At 43.3% G+C, this 16,603-nt stretch overlaps 1 protein-coding gene across 1 annotated transcript in view; it reads right to left on the reverse strand.

The window, feature by feature from the left end:
• The window catches only part of adgrv1 (adhesion G protein-coupled receptor V1), a 504,809-nt gene that overhangs the window by 237,512 nt on the left and 250,694 nt on the right, over positions 1-16,603 (reverse strand). Inside the window, exons 66-70 of the mRNA XM_078213879.1 lie at positions 14,400-14,639; positions 13,371-13,520; positions 8,760-9,215; positions 3,064-3,207; positions 1,292-1,463 (exon numbers count right to left, since the gene is read on the reverse strand). Coding sequence (XP_078070005.1) covers positions 1,292-1,463; positions 3,064-3,207; positions 8,760-9,215; positions 13,371-13,520; positions 14,400-14,639 — 1,162 coding nt within the window. The remainder of the gene's footprint in view (positions 1-1,291; positions 1,464-3,063; positions 3,208-8,759; positions 9,216-13,370; positions 13,521-14,399; positions 14,640-16,603) is intronic.

Here is a 16,603-nt window from a genome sequence, read left to right on the forward strand (position 1 = left end):
GACAGGGATTCTCCACTGTTGTCCTGCCCTTCCTCATATGCGGTGTGCACACCATCATGGAACTCCTAGCTGCCTCTAATGCAGAACCACAAAGGTGAGTGTATGTGCGCTGATGGAGGGTGTGAAAGAATCATGTGACATCTCATTCTCAGAGTGTTGGCTTTCCTTTGTGGACTCCTCAGCCTGCTTGCTCATGGTCTGCTCCATCGCCCAGAAAGGATCTGAGAGAGATCAAAGACATGAGTGACATTGAGAAAGGGTACAAGTTCAGAATTGTGCATATCATGACTGTTCAGTTAGTGGTAACATCAAATCAACATGGGCAACTGTTGAGTGCCAAGTGAAAGTACATATCATCTACCATTGTCTGCAGGCCTCACCCAGTTCCTAATAGCAGATGCCAAGTGTACATGTCACACCGCCAATCTCCAGGGTGTCCTCCTCTGATGAGTTCACGATTGTCATGACTGCAAGTCCACCCCTGGTTCCCTGCCTCTCCTTGGACTGTGGGCTCTCTTCTCTTTCAATGAAAGAAGGCAGAGTTATGAAAAGAGAAAAAAAGACTTGCATTTATATAGTGCTTTTCACAACGACTTGAAATCTCAGTGCATTTTACAGTCAATTAAGTACTTTTGAAGTAATATTGTGATGCAGAGAAGTGGATGTGTGGTGATGATGGAATGATAACATTTAAGGAGGGTACCTATGAGGGATGGGTATGAGACAACAATAAGATGAGTTGAGATGGAGAACTGAGGAGGTCGCTGGAGAGAAAAAAATATGTAAAACTTCAAAGTGTGTCGGTCAAATACCGTGCAGGAGAATATTAGGGAAGCCACAGTGATGGACACTACCTGAGGATGGTATGACACTCACCTTGCCAGACCTAATGAGGTCATTAAATCTTTCGCAACATGGTATCCTGGTCCGAGTCACGTCACTCCTGATGCTCACAGCCTGTTCTACCTACAGCCATGCCTGCTTCATTATGCTAGCTTGTCTTTTCCTCCCATCCTCTGTCTCATAAGCAGGACTTCCTGATGCCAGTCAGATTTTTGCTGATGTACTTTTAAACAGAGAGTGCCTTACTTGATCCTGCTCTCTCTGATTGGTCAGAAAACATGCGCGACCCACTCCAGTTCTTGAGAACTGGTTCCACCATTTTACCAGAGCCACAGATTTGAAAATGTTGGCCCTCGAGTTAGGTCTGTGAGAAGCATGAAGTCAGCCTAAGTTCATGAGTCACACTTCTCACAATTAAGTCTGATAAACTGTTATCACTGGCACTTACCAAATGCAGGTTTGATATTCCCAGGTGTAAATCCAGCAGGAACCATGCCATCAGGGTATCCAGCACTCCACTCTACAACAACAAGTCCATACACACCATTCCGTGATATTACAGCCTCAGATGTGCCAGCAGAAACATCCGAGACTTGAAGAACCAAAGAATCAAAGCCAACCTAAAGAGAATAATAACATTCAACAACCACAGTAACTTTCAAAAGCAGTAAAACTATTAGATTTAACAACTGCAACAAATAAATGCCTGCCTCTTTTCCATGGATTCTGTGTGGAAAGAGATACAATACGATTTCGTGACTCTAGGGGCCAGATTTTACCATTGTGTTGCCCCCGTTTTCAGGCGTGAAAACTTGGTAAAGTCGGGCGTGGGGCGAACAGCGCAACCCATGCCTGCGTCCGCGCAGATTCCCACTTTACCAAGACCTGAAAATGGCCGCGATCGGAACCGCGCCCGAAATGGGTGGGACGTCAATTTAAATGCATTTGCATGCATTTAAATTGACTTGATGAGCTGGACGCCCAATCTTACCTGCACTTCCCCCTTTACCATCGCATTCGCCCGTCCAAATTCGGCGCTCCAGCTTTTGAAGAGGTAAGTTCAGAGCTTCCAGCGACTCTCTAACTCAGATCGGTGGTGATGGTGGGGTGGGGGTGGGGGGGCTAGATCATTCTCTGGTGGGGGGAAGGGAGGAGGAGGTGGGTCAGCTGTATCTCTGGTGGAGGGGGGAGGATGGAGGCCCAATCATTCTCTGGTGGGGAGGGGGGGGGAGGAGGAGGGTCAGATCGTTCTCTTGTGGGGAGGGGGGGGGGAGGAAGAGGGAGATGGGCCAGATGGATCTCTAGTGGAGGGACGGGGGTTAGGGGCAGGGGGCGTCCGCGGCAATTCTGTAGGTGATCGGTGGGGGGGAAGTGGGGCAGGCAGTCGCAATCGGTCTGGGTAGTGGCAGGGTGGGTGGATAAGGGGGACAGTTATGTTGTGGGAGTGGGGCAACATCTGTGGGGGTCCTCGCTCCCGCTTTTTGCTCCTGGGCTGCATTATCCGCTTTTTGCAGCAAGGGTTTTGTGAAATTTATTTTTCACTGCGCATGCGCAGTTGAAGGCTCCGATCGGAGCAACAGCGTTTTGGGCGCGATAACCCCGTCCACAGCGCAATTCAGACCCGCTATTTTTTTTTTCAGGCTGAGTGCATATGGGGGCACCTGAGAACAGGGTTTACAAGTCGGATCCGAATTGCGCCCAGATTCAGCACTTAGAATCAAAATGGTAAAATCATGGTAACAATTCCTGAATTTTGGATTTCTGGATTCTTTCTCCACCGGGCATTTTATTTAAGGCAGAGTTAGACAGATTTTTGAAAGATAAAGGGCTCCAATACTCAGCCTGAAACAAGCATTAGATCCCTGATTTGCATGGTAAGAAGGCGTTGAATATCAAATATTCAAGTCACAATCCTGTTGAAATCTGTGTTTTAATTACTATTAGATCATAGAATAGGACCGTGTACAGAATACTTAATTAATTTAATACCTGCATATCGATCAACTTACTGAATAATCAATAATGCAAGACACTTCTGCGAATGAAAAAAATACTACGAAGTAAGAATGACTGTGAAATATTTCAAAGTCATTATTACATTCTAATTTTTTTATTTGAATTAAGTAAAGGAACTATGAATGTCTTCTGAAATCTTTAGCTGTTGAAGGTCAAACAACTATAAAGATATTTTAATCCAAAATTATAGACGTTAAAAAATACCTCAGAATTTGCTGCTTCTTCTGGGACTAAAATAATGGCAGAATTCGTCCCATCGAAGAGTAGGGGAGGAATGGAAGTATTTCCACTGAAAAGGCTCACATTTATTAATTCAACAGAAGCATCAAAATCCAGTCCAATGAAGGTCTACAACAGGAAGTCAAAAGTAAAATGCCTTTAATCAATAATCACATTGGACTTAGAGAAATTGGTGTCCACTGCTCCTTTGCTGTACCACAGCAGTCTCATATGTGAGACAATCTGCAGGACAGTTCACAGTGCACCATCCTAACATTTTGCACTTAGTCATTAGGTAGTATAGAACTGTGTTTTGCTGAAAAAAATAGATGTTGAAGCTTTTCATCTTGCACTCATCAGGACACTTTTTAAGAAAACCAGTATAAGGAAACAACAATTTATACTGTATGAGAAAATAATTCTGATTGGTTGGCAAGTGGCCTCTAATTAGTAAAATTGTTGTCCTGGAGAATGCACCAGTTGATGGTAATTGACAGGTAACTGCTAAGCATTTTTTGAAATTCAAACCAGACAGCTTGACACTGATGGTGAGGGTATGCTTGTGGTAGTCCATGATAGAGAATACCCTGGCAGACTTCCCAACTAGTATTTCAAGGAAGGCCTATCACATGCAAATGTTTCCCTCTTATACTGGTTTTCTTGCAAAGTGTTCTAATGTGTGCAAGATGGAAATCTTTGACGTGCTTCTTTTCCCAGCAATTTTGCAGTCAGATTATTTCTAAGTTCTACCCCTGCTTACAGTTTCCAGTAGTTCAATGATGACAGTGATACTGTAGAAAAGAAAGAATGCTAACAAGGCAAAGCAAGATCTTCTGAGGCTAAAAGAAAGGATACGGGTTCTGATTTTCTCCTTCCAATCCACGTAAGTGCAGGTCACACAGAAGATACCCAAAGAGTTTCTAGGTAATTTTAGTCCCAGATCCGGTAGAAGTGGCTGAGGGACTTCACTGGTGCATTCTGGGAGAAGTCAGACCAGCAACATTTACCAAGAAGTGGGAAACGCAAGATTAGGTGCCAAAGAGCGGTAAGCCCGAAACACTACATTAGTGTTTCCCTCCCTCCCTCCTCCTCTAACCAAAAAAAAAGGCCACTGTGAGACGGTAAAAGTGAAGGTAAGAGTTTTATAAATTTTCTCAAATAATTTAATTGATGCTCGAAATGTCGGTTGGTGGGGTTAAGGGGGTTAAGTGTTGCACTTGTGAGATGTGGGAGATCCGTGACGCTTCCAGCATCTCGGATGACTATGTCTGCAGGAAGTGTACCCAATTGCAGCTCCTTACAGACTACATGGATAGGTTGGAGCAGCAGTTGGATGCACTTAGAAGCATGAAGGAGGCAGAAAGCATCATAGATAGGAGCATTAGAGATATGGTCACACCGAAGGTGCAGGCAGATAGATGGGTGACCGCCAGAAGGGGCAGGCAGTCAGTGCAGGAATCCCCTGTAGTCATCCCCCTCTCTAACAAGTATACCATTTTGGATACTCTTGGGGGAGATGGGCTATCAGAGCTTACCAGCAGCAGCAGCCAAAGGAGTGGTACCACGGCTGGCTCTGTTGTTAAGCAGGGAGAGACAAAGAGCACTAGAGCAATAGTTATAGGGGATTCTATAGTTAGGGGTGCAGATAGGCATTTCTGTGGACGTGAAAGAGACTCCAGGATGGTCTGTTGCCTTCCTGGTGCCAGGGTCCAGGATGTCTCTGAACTGGCAGAAAGCATTCTGAAGGGAGAGGGTGAACAGCCAGAGGTTGTGGTACATATTGGTAGTAACGACATAGGCAGGAAGGGTGATGAGGTCCTGCAGCAGCAGTTTAGGGAGTTAGATAGAAAGTTAAAAAGCAGGACCTCGAGGGTTGTAATCTCAGGATTACTCCCTGTGCCACGTGCTATTGAGGCTAGGAATAGGAAGATAGTGCAGCTCAACACGTGGCTAAACAGCTGGTGTAGGAGGGAGGGTTTCAGATATCTGGACCATTGAGGTCTCTTCCAGGGCAGATGGGACCTGTACAAGAAGGACAGGTTGCATCTAAACTGGAAGGGCACAAATATTCTGGGCGGGAGGTTTGCTAGTGCCACATGGGAGGATTTAAACTAGTTTGGCAGGGGGGTGGGAACTAAAGCAAAGGTGAATTAGCTGAAGGGGAACCAAGAGTAGGGCCAGTAAGATTCAGAGAAACAGCAGGCAGGGTGGGGTTGCTAATCAGAGAGAGTGTGGTGGACTGAAGTGCATTTGTTTCAATGCAAGAAATGTAACAGGTAAGGCAGATGAACTTAGAGCTTGGATTAGTACTAGGAACTACAATGTTGTTGCCATTACAGAGACTTGGTTAAGGGAAGGACAGGATTGGCAATTTAACATTCCAGGATACAGATGTTTCAGGCGGGATAGAGGGGGATGTAAAAGGGATGGGGGAGTTGCACTACTGGTTAAGGAGAATATCACAGCTGTACTGCGGGAGGACACCTCGGAGGGCTCATACAGCGAGACAATATGGGTAGAGCTCAGGAATAGGAAAAGTGTAGTCACAATGTTGGGGGTTTACTATAGGCCACCCAACTACCAGCGGGAGATTGAGGAACAGATATGTAGGCAGATTTTGGCAAAGTGGAAAAGTAACAAGGTTGTTGTGGGAGATTTTAATTTCCCCTATATTGACTGGGACTCACTTAGTGCTAGGGGCGTGGATGGGGCAGAGTTTGTAAGGAACATCCAGGAGGGCTTCCTGAAACAATGTGTAGATAGTCCAACTAGGGAAGGGGCCATACTGGACCTGGTATTGGGGAATGAGCCCGGCCAGGTGTCGATGTTTCAGTCGGGGAGCAGTTCTGGAACAGTGACCACAATTCAGTAAGCTTTAAGGTACTGATGGATAAAGATAAGTGTCGTCCTCAAGTTAAGGTGCTAAATTGGGGGAAGGCTAATTACAACAATATTAGGCAGGAACTGAAGAATGTAGATTGGTGGTAGATATTTGAGGGCAAATCAACATCTGGCATGTGTGAGGCTTTCAAGTGTAAGTTGATAGGGATTCAGGACCGGCACATTCCTGTAAAGATGAAGGATAAGTATGGCAAGTTTTGGGAACCTTGGATAACGAGAGATATTGTAAGCCTAGTCAAAGTGAAAAAGGAAGCATTTGTCAAAGCTAGGAGGCTGGGAACACACGAAGCAAGTGTGGAATACACGGAAAGTAGAAAGAAACTTAAGCAAGGAGTAAGAAGAGCTAAAAAGGGTCATGAGAAAGCATTGGCCAGCAAAGGAAAATCCCAGGGCTTTTTATACATATGTAAAGAGCAAGAGGGTAGCCAGGGAGAGGGTTGGCCCACTCAAGGACAAGAGAGGGAATCTATGCGTGGAGCCAGAGGAAATGGGTGAGGTATTAAATGAGTACTTTGTGTCAGTATTCACCAAAGAGAAGGACTTGGTGGATGATGAGTCTGGGAAAGGATGTGTAGATAGTTTGAGGCATGTTGAAATCAAAAAGGAGGAGGTATTGGAGTTCGTGAGAAAGATTAAGATAGGCAAGTCCCCAGGGCCTGGTGGGATATACCCCAGAATACTGAGAGAGGCAAGGGAGGAAATTGCTGGGGTCTTGAAAGAAATCGTTGTATCCTCACTGGCTACAGGGGAGGTACACACAGTAAGAAGTCTCACAACACCAGGTTACAGGGGAGGTCCCAGAGGATTGGCGAAGAGCCAATGTTGTTCCTTTGTTTAAGAAGGGTAGCAAGAATAATCCAAGTAATTACAGGCCGGTGAGCCTTACATCAGTGGTAGGGAAATTATTGGAGAGGATTCTTTGAGACAGGTTTTATTCCCACTTGGAAATAAGTGGACGTATTAGTGAGAGGCAACATGGTTTTATGAAGGGGAGGTCGTGTCTCACGAACGTGATCGAGTTTTTCGAGTAAGTGATGAAGATGATTGATGAGGGTAGGGCAGTGGATGTTGTCTACATGGACTCCAGTAAGGCCTTTGACAAGGTCCCTCATGGCAGACTGGTGCAGAAGGTGAAGTCACATGGGATCAGAGATGAACTGGCAAGGTGGATACAAAACTGGCTCGGTCAAAGAAGACAGAGTGTAGCAGTGGAAGGGTGCGTTTCTGAATGGAGGGCTGTGACAAGTGGTGCTCCTCAGGGATCAGTGCTGGGACCTTTGCTGTTTGTAATATATATAAATGATTTGGAGGAAAATGTAACTGGATTGATTAGTAAGTTTGCGGACGACACAAAGGTTGGTGGATTTGCGGATAGCGATGAGGACCATCAGGGGATACAGCAGGATATAGATCAGTTGGAGACTTGGGTGGAGAGATGGCAGATGGAGTTTAATCCGGACAAATGTGAGGTAATGCATTTTGGAAGGTCTAATACAGATAGGAAATATACAGTAAATGGCAGAACCCTTAAGAGTATTGATAGGCAAAGGGATCTGGGTGTACAGGTACACAGGTCACTGAAAGTGGCAATGCAGGTGGTGAAGGTAGTCAAGCAGGCATTTGGCATGCTTGCCTTCATCAGCTGGGGTATTGAGTTTAAAACTTGGCAAGTCATGTTGCAGCTTTATGGAACCTTAGTTAGGCCGCACTTGGAATATAGTGTTCAATTCTGGTCGCCGCACGACCAGAAGGATATGGAGGCTTTGGAGAGGGTACAGAAAAGATTTACCAGGATGTTGCCTGGTATGGAGGGTATTAGCTATGAGGAGAGGTTGGAGAAACTTTGTTCTGAAACTGGAACGACGGAGGTTGAGGGGAGACCTGATAGAAGTCTACAAGATTTTGAGAGGCATGGACAGAGTGGATAGTCAGAAGCTTTTTCCCAGGGTGGAAGAGTCAATTACTAGGGGGCATGGGTTTAAGATGCGAGGGGCAAGGTTTAAAGGAGATGTACGAGGCAGATTTTTTACACACAGAGTAGTGGGTGCCTGGAACCCGTTGCCGGGGGAGGTAGTGGAAGCGGATACGGTAGTGACTTTTAAGGGGCGTCTTGACGAGTACATGAATGAGATGGGAATAGAGGGATATGGTCCCGGAAGGGTAGGGGGTTTTAGTTAAGTCAGGCAGCATGGCCGATGCAGGCTTGGAGGGCCGAAGGGCCTGTTCCTGTGCTGTAATTTTCTTTGTTCTTTGTTCAGATCAATAACCCAAAGCAGATGTTTGCCTGGCATAGTGTCCCCCTGAACAGCCAAGCCATTGAAAGTAGAGTGTAAAATCAGCCAGTGCTGTCGGGGTGAGAAAACTGGAGCTATACTTTTTACTGTGTGCTATAGGACTTCTGGCTGCTGCCAAATGATAGCCAGATGACCTCAAGCCAAAAGTTCCATCGAACCTGTGTGATAAAAAAAACATCCTCTGCCTTTTTCATCCTTCACGGCTGCCTTGCTGCTGTGCTTCTCAGACCTTCTGATCAAAGGGAAGCCTGGTGCAAACTTGATTCTACTGAAAGCACTTCCTGAACCCCTCTCCGGCACAACAGCAGGAAAATAAAGCAGAATGCAACAGTGTTTACATAGCTGCTTGTGCCCACTCCAAATGCAGACCCTCTGCGCACCCGATTCAGTGAACCAGCAGCAGAGGTGCCTCAGCATACCTCAAGCACAGGTAGATTTATTAAGCTGAAAAATAATTTTATTTTTACCCGAAACTGTTCCACTCACCTGATTTGTGATTGGCACTCTGGCAATAGCAAATCTCGCACCATCTCTGACCAACACACTCCCCGAAAATCCATCCTGCCCATGAAACGTGAGCTTGTATTCCACAATCACATCCTGGAATGTCCCTCCATGTCTTGTAATGTTAATCTGAAAGTAGCGACTCAAGTCACTTTCAACAATCACAGTTTGCCCTTCTGAATAAATGGCAAACAATCCGTAAGGGTCATCGTTCGCAGGCACATGAAATCTTGAACTGTCCCTTTCCTTGTTCAAGTCAGCTCCTCCCTCCACAGAAGTCAGCCTCAGTACGTAAACTTCATCTAATTCTGGAATGTCATCAGCCAACAGTTGAACATTTATCTCTGCATTTGACTGCGTATCGAGGATTGTGACCGTCCCATTGTTTGTAAAAAAGTCTCCTGTCACATCAGAGTCACTCTGAAGCAACCAATGTACCTTAAATCAAGAATGAAAGGCAGTTAGTAATTTGAATGAGAGCAACATTACAAACTGTGTCAAAAATGTGATCCATGAAATTTGACATCTAAATATATGCATTTCTGATGCTGAATTTCTTTCTGCATTTCCTTAAGTCCAAACATCCTGTTTGAAGAAAAGCTGCTAAGTATTTAAAGAGTGAATTACATTTGCTAAATATCAGTCAGTAAATAGATCTCAGAGAGTCAAAGTTGGGAAAACTGAGCACTTTTCAGACTTTATGATTATGATTAAGAAGAATTAATATAGAGTAAAATAGAGAAAATGTTGAGCGACCAAATAAAGCACATTTCTTCTTTGCAATGTTAATCAGCGCTAAGAAAAAGAAACTTTACAGGCCCGGATTCTCCCCTTTGAGGTGGGAATTGCAAGTTTCCCAACGTTGAGTACCAACCGACTTAAGAATAGCTTCTTCCCTGCTGCTGTCAGACTTTTGAATGGACTTACCTTGCATTAAGTTAATCTTTCTCTATACCCTAGCTATGAATGTAACACTACATTCTGCACTCTCTTGTTTCCTTCTCTATGAACGGTATGTTTTGTCTGTATAGCGCACAAGAAACAATACTTTTCACTGTATGTTAATACATGTGACAATAATAAATCAAATCAAATCAAAGTTGCGATTCCACCTCCTCCCCAGCAGTCCCCGTATAGACTATTCGCATGATGCAGTGACAGGAACGGGCTGGAGCCAGGGTTGCCATCTCCCAAAGGATGTCCGAGACTGGAATAGAGGCAGGTGGACGTAGAGTTGGGCAAGTTGGAAGGCCTGCCTTTGTTCGCTGGGACATTGGTCCAGCATGAGTGTTAGGCACCCTAGCCCTCATGTCCGATACCCCTCACTACCTTACCCACTATCTCCATCTCATCGACAGCCATAGGCGAGGTGCCCGAAGATTGGAGAGTGGAGAATTTTGAGTCTTTGTTTAAAAAGGGCTACAAGGAAAAGCCTGAGTACTACAGGCCATTGACCCTCACATCTGTAGTAGGTAAGTTGTCAGCAGGTATTCTGAGAGACAGGATCTACAGGCATTTAGAGCGGCATCGACTGATTGGGGACAGTCAGCGTGGCTTTGTGAGTCAAAAATCATGTCTCATGAATTTGAGTTTTTTGAAGGGGTAACCAAGAAGATCAATGAGGGCTGTGTAGTTGACATTGCCTACATGGACTTTAGCAAGGCAGTTGACAGCGTACCGCATGGTAGACTGTTGCATGAAGTTAAATCTCACGGGATCAAGCCAATTGGATACAAAATTGGCTTGATGACAGAATGTAAAGATGCCAGCGTTGGACTGGGGTAAGCATAGTAAGAAGCCTCACAACACCAGGTTAAACATGTTGGACTTTAACCTGGCATTGTGAGACTTCTTATTGATGACAGAAGACAGACAGTGGTTGTAGATAATTATTTATCAAACTGAAGACCTGTGACCAGCAGTATGCCTCAGAGATCGGTGCCGGGTCTATTGTTATTTGTCATTTATATTAATGATTTGGATGAGTATTTACGAGGCATGGTTAGTATGTTTGCAAATGACACCAAGGTTGGTGGCATAGTGGACAGTGAAGAAATTACCTAGGATTGCAATGGGATCTTGATCAATTGGGCCAGTGGGCTGAGGAATGGCAGCTGGAGTTTATTTAGATAAATGTGAGGTAATGCACTTTGGTAATCGAACCAGGGCAGAACATACTCAGTTAATGATAGGGCATTGGGGAAAGTTATAGAACAAAGAGGTCTCGGGGTACAGGTTCATAGCTCCTTGAAAGTGGAATCACAGGTGGACAAGGTGGTGAAGACGGCATTCGGCATGCTTGGTTTCATTGATCAGAACATTGAATACAGGCATTGGGATGTCTTGTTGAAGTTGTACAAGACACTGGTAAGGCCACACTTGGAATACTGTGTACAATTCTGGTCACCCTATTATAGAAAGGATATTATTAAACCAGAAAGAATGTAGAAAAGATTTACTAGGATGTTACCGAGACTTGATGGTTTGAGTTATAAGGAGAGGCTGGATAGACTGGAACATTTTTCCCTTAGGGGTGATCTTATGGAGGTCTATAAAATAATGAGGGGCATAGATCAGTTAGATAGTCAACATCTTTTTCCAAAGGTAATGGAGTCTAAAACTATTTGGCAAATGTTTAAGGTGAGAGGAGAGAGATACAAAAGGGTCTAGAGGGGTAATTGTTTCACACACAGGATGGTGAGTGTCTGGAACAAGTTGCCAGAGTTAGTAGTAGAGGTAGGTACAATTTTGTCTTTTAAAAAACATTTAGACAGTTACATGGGTAATATTGGTATAGAAGGATATGGGCCAAATGCGAGCAATTGGGACTAGCTTAATAGTAAAAACAGGGTGGCATGGACAAGTTGGGCTGAAGGGCCTGTTTCCATGCTGTAAACCTCTATGACTCTTTGACTCTTCCATAACCCCCCTTGCCCCTTCCAAGGTGTATTTCAGGGTAGTGTACTCGATCCAACTATCTTTATCAACGATCTTCTCCCCATCATAAGATCAGAAGTGGGGATATTTGTGGATAATTGCCCAATGTTCAGCACCATTCACAACTGCTCAGATATTGAAATAGTGTGTGTTGATAAGCAGCAAGACTTGGACAATATTCAGGCTTGGGTTGGTAAATGGGAAGTTACATTCATGCCACTCAAGTTCCAGGCAATGACCATCTCCAACAATGCTCTATCCATCTGCTCTTAGCATTCAATAGTGTTACCATCGCTAAATCCCCCACTAACAAAATCCTCGGTGTTAACATTGACAACAAACTGACCTGAACAAGCCATTTAAATACTGTCGCTACTAGAGCAGGCCAGAGATTGAGAATTCTGCAGAGAGTAACTTACCTCCTGACTCCACAAAACCTGTCCAGCTGATCTACAAGGCACAAGTCAGCAGTGTGGTGGAACATACTCCACCTCAGTCTCCTCCAAGATCCCCAGTATCACAGATGCCAGTCTTCAGTCAATTCAATTCACTCTACATGACATCAAGAAATGGCTGAAGACACTGGATACTGCAAAGGCTGCAAAGGATACTGCCCTGACAATATTCTGGCAATAGTACTGAAGACTTATGCTTGAGAACGTCCCGTACTCCTAGCAAAGCTGTTCCAGTAGAGCTACAACACTGGCATCTACCCGGTAATGTGGAAAATTGCCCTGGTAGGTACACAAAAAGCAGGACAAATCCAACCCGGTCAATTAAAGCCCCATCAGTAAAGTGATGGAAGGGGTTTCAACAGTGCTTTCAAGCGACACTTGCTCAGCAATGACCTGCTCATTGATAATCAGCTTGGGTTCTGCCAGGGTCACTCAACTCCTGACCTCATTACAGCCTTGGTTCAAACATGAGCAAAGGAGCTGAACTCCAGAGGTGAGTTGAGAGTCACTGCCCTTGATATCAAGGCAGTATTTCATGAAATGTGGCATCAGGGAGCTTTAACAAAACTGGAGTCAATGGGAAACAAGGGTAAAACTCTCTGCTGGTTGGAGTCATACCTCGCACAAAAAAAGATGCTAAGGCGGTTGGAGGTCAAACATTTTAGTCCCAGGACATTACTGCAGGAGTTGTGTCCCAGCCCCAACTATCATCAGCTGCTGCATCGATGACGTACCTTCCATCCTAAGATCAGAAGTGGGGATGTTTGCTGATCATTGCACAATGTTTAGCACCATTCACATGTCCTCAGATACTAAGGCCATCTGTGTCCAAATGCAGCAACACCTGGACAATATTCAGGCTGAGGCTGACAAATACAATAACATTTGTGCCACACAAGTGCTAGGCAATGACCATCCCCAACGACAGTGAATCTAACCATCACCCTATGGCATTAAATAGCATTTATTGGAGGTGGTGGCATTGTTGTGCTTTCACTGGACTAGTAATCCAGAGACCCTGGGTAAAGGCTCTGGGGACCCAGGTTCGAATCTCACCATGGCAGCTGGCAAAACTTGAATTGAATTTAAAAAATCTGAAACTAACATTCTAATGATGAATTTTATGGTTTGCAAAATTATTTCCACAATTAATGAAAAAACGTTCAACTTAATCAAAAAGCAAAGTAAGTCACAGTATTACCTTCACATCCCCCATTGTTCCTTTAGTTCTTGTTATAAAGAATGTAATATTTAACATTTCTTCTTGATTAGATGGTTCCAGGTACGACTTTATACTCAAAGACCTCTCAGTAAACTGAACCACTCCATTGGGATTTCCAAACTTTAGGATCTAAGGAATGACAAAATAACAATTTTCACAATTGCTGAAATTTTGAAGCTCATTAATGGTCTTTCTCAAAAATTAGTTTTCTTAGTTCTGAATCCTGAAGTCTCAGGTATGTATGTAAGAGTTAACTCACCTCCAATCCTACCCGTGCAACCAAAGCAAAAGCATCAGGCTGTATGCAAATGTGCATTGAAACACAATTTGTGTAATACACAGAGAACATCTGGCATCACTTTACTGTTGCCGATTAAACAATTAGCACAGCATGGCGAAAGCATTGAAATATTGGTGGCATAGTACAACAAACTATGGATTCAATCCCAAATTTTGTTGAGTTCTAACACACTTCTGTGCAGAAGACCTTTGCTTACAGAAAAAGAGGGGATTGTTATCACCAGGTCACTATCACCCAATTCATAACAACTCATTCAAGAGTAGTATAGATAGAGCATACCAGTTGCTGGTTCAGCCCAATGCTGCTGTGTATATCTGGGAGATCAGATATGGAGAAAAGTGGTGAGGGAAAATTAAATAGAAATATTACCGATAAAAATGCTGCTTAGTTATACATTCAGGATATCAATGATAGCTGTAAAAGGTGAAGATTCTGAATAATTCATTTTAATAAAGATCTGAATGAAGTAACAAGGCGCAAACAAATGCTATTAGGGTTTAATGGAAGTGGGATGTTGGGGAATACTTTCAGCACATTATTCAAGAAGCTCTCTGTTTCAATGGATGATTTATAGATTGTTGACATACAAATAAAAGATGTCTCTTATATCAAGCCTGGAGATTAATACAAATTCAATAGAAGATCAAAAGGATATATTATATGTCCAAAGAATTGTTTAAACAATATTATTCATCCCAATCACTTACTGTTAATAATAGTTTTCCAGCTTTATGGTCAATTTCCGCTTCACCAGAGTCCACACTAAGTTGGATGATGAAAGTCTCCTGGATTTCAATTTCTCCATGTGGTAAGATATTCAATTCGATGATTCTATTCCCAGTCTCCCCATCTCTAAAATAGAACGATCCATTCACAGGGTCACTTATGTCTGTGTTGGATGATGGTAAGGTTAAATCTGAGTTTGGGCCCAGAATATTCCATTTCATCTGGAGGAGAAAAGTGATACAGTGAGTTACAAGGACCACAAAAACATAACTGGGAGGAAAATAATTTAGGGGGATCAATTTTTTGACATTGTTACCTCAAACATCTGGTGGACAGAGGAAGAGTGCAATTTGCATGGTTGGGGGTGAAGGACGAAGGGGTTGGTGGTGGTGGGGAGTGGAGGGGTGAGCAGATGGTGCTGTGGGAGTGGGAAGATGGGGTTCACCCATCAAAATGGGTGAAGACAGCAACACATTTTTGAATCTTGAGTGTATAATTTTCCAATCATAGATTTAAACCATCAAAGAAATCATGCAGTCCCATCAGCCAAATTTCCACTAAAGGAAATGGCTCCTCATCAGTTGCATAAATAAATTACCTCTGTTGAATGAAAGCACCTTGACATGGAGGGGCGATCAGTTAAATTTACCTTGAAGTTATGTGCGAAAGCTGCAACTAACTGACTGAAAATGGTACGGATTAAGTCTCTTTCCATGCCCCCATCCATGGTGATTCTACTAAATTTTAACCTTAAACTCCTCTAACTCCCACGCTTGTGACTTATCTGCCATTTAGCTTCACTCAACCTTAACAAAAATCTATCTTAAGCTAGATATCAATCAAGTGCTCATCCCATGAATATTTTTTCCTTGATATCCCCTGTCTATGAGGAGTCCAAAAGTGCATGCAGTATTCTCAATGCAGCTGAAAGCTAAGACATGGCACAAAACAAAAAATGTACTTCTGGTTTTATATTTAACAGTTCAAGGTATATTTTAATGATTCTTGGGATATGTTGACACCAGCAAGGCCATATTTAGTGCTCTTCCCTAGTTGCTCTGAGATTATCACAAGTCAAATACATGGTGTGGGACGAGATTCATGTATAGGTTAAACTGAGTCACGGATATTCAACAACAATTTGTTCCTTTATTGCACCAAGTAAAATTTCTCAAGGCACTTCACAAGAATGTCATCAAACAAAATTTGTCATGGAGTCACATAGGTAGATAGTAGGGTAGGCAACAAGGGTTAAGCTTTAAGGAGCAACTTAAAGACAAAGTAACGTGAGATAAAGAGGCAGAAAGGTTTAAGGAGCAAATTACACAGCTTGGTCTCTTGCAGATGAAGACATAGCTACAAATGGTGGAGTGATTAAGATCAGGAATGTTAAAGAGGCCAGAAAATGTCCTGTTGCTTACAACAGTTTCATAATATTAATCATTAACCTTCAACACTCCAAAGGATTTTGCAGCTTGATAGTAATTTATGATCTGATCATGTTAATCAGGATTCAGTCTGTAAAAGACCCTTTGGTACTTTTTTGAGGTATAAAGAAATCTCCACGTTGTGGTCAGCAGTAATACGAACATACATATGAACATACAGATGAACATACGAATTGGGAACAGGGGGGAGGCCACTCGGCTCATCAAGCCTGCTCCGCAATTGAAAGGATCGTGACTGATCTGCTTGTAACTTGAATCCCACATTCCTGCCTACCTACGATAACCTTTCACCCCATTGTTAATCAAGAATCTTTCTAGCTCTGCCTTAAAAGTAATCAAGAACTCTCTTCCTTAATAGAGTTCCAGAGACTCATGGTGTTCTGAGAGAAAGAAAATTGTCCTCATCTCTATCTTAAATGAGGGACCCCTTATTTTTAAAAGGGACACCTAGTTGCAGATTCTCCCACATGAGGAAACATCCTCCACATCCACCCTATCAAGTCCCCTCAAGATCTTAAAAGTTTTGATCAAGTCGCCTCTTACTCTTCTAAACTCGAGTGGATACAAACCTAACTTCTCCAACCTTTCCTCTTAAGAAACGTTACAGTGCTCAGTAAACTTACAGAACTCAATAGAGTGTTCAATTTAAGCAGGGATGCTACTGGAAGACTAAGCTTAGGGAACTCATCTGTTTGCTCTGCAGTTCAAAAAACACTGAATTTAGAATACGGTTTTGG

Source organism: Mustelus asterias, chromosome 6, assembly GCF_964213995.1.
Source record: "Mustelus asterias chromosome 6, sMusAst1.hap1.1, whole genome shotgun sequence".
Lineage (NCBI taxonomy): Eukaryota > Metazoa > Chordata > Chondrichthyes > Carcharhiniformes > Triakidae > Mustelus > Mustelus asterias.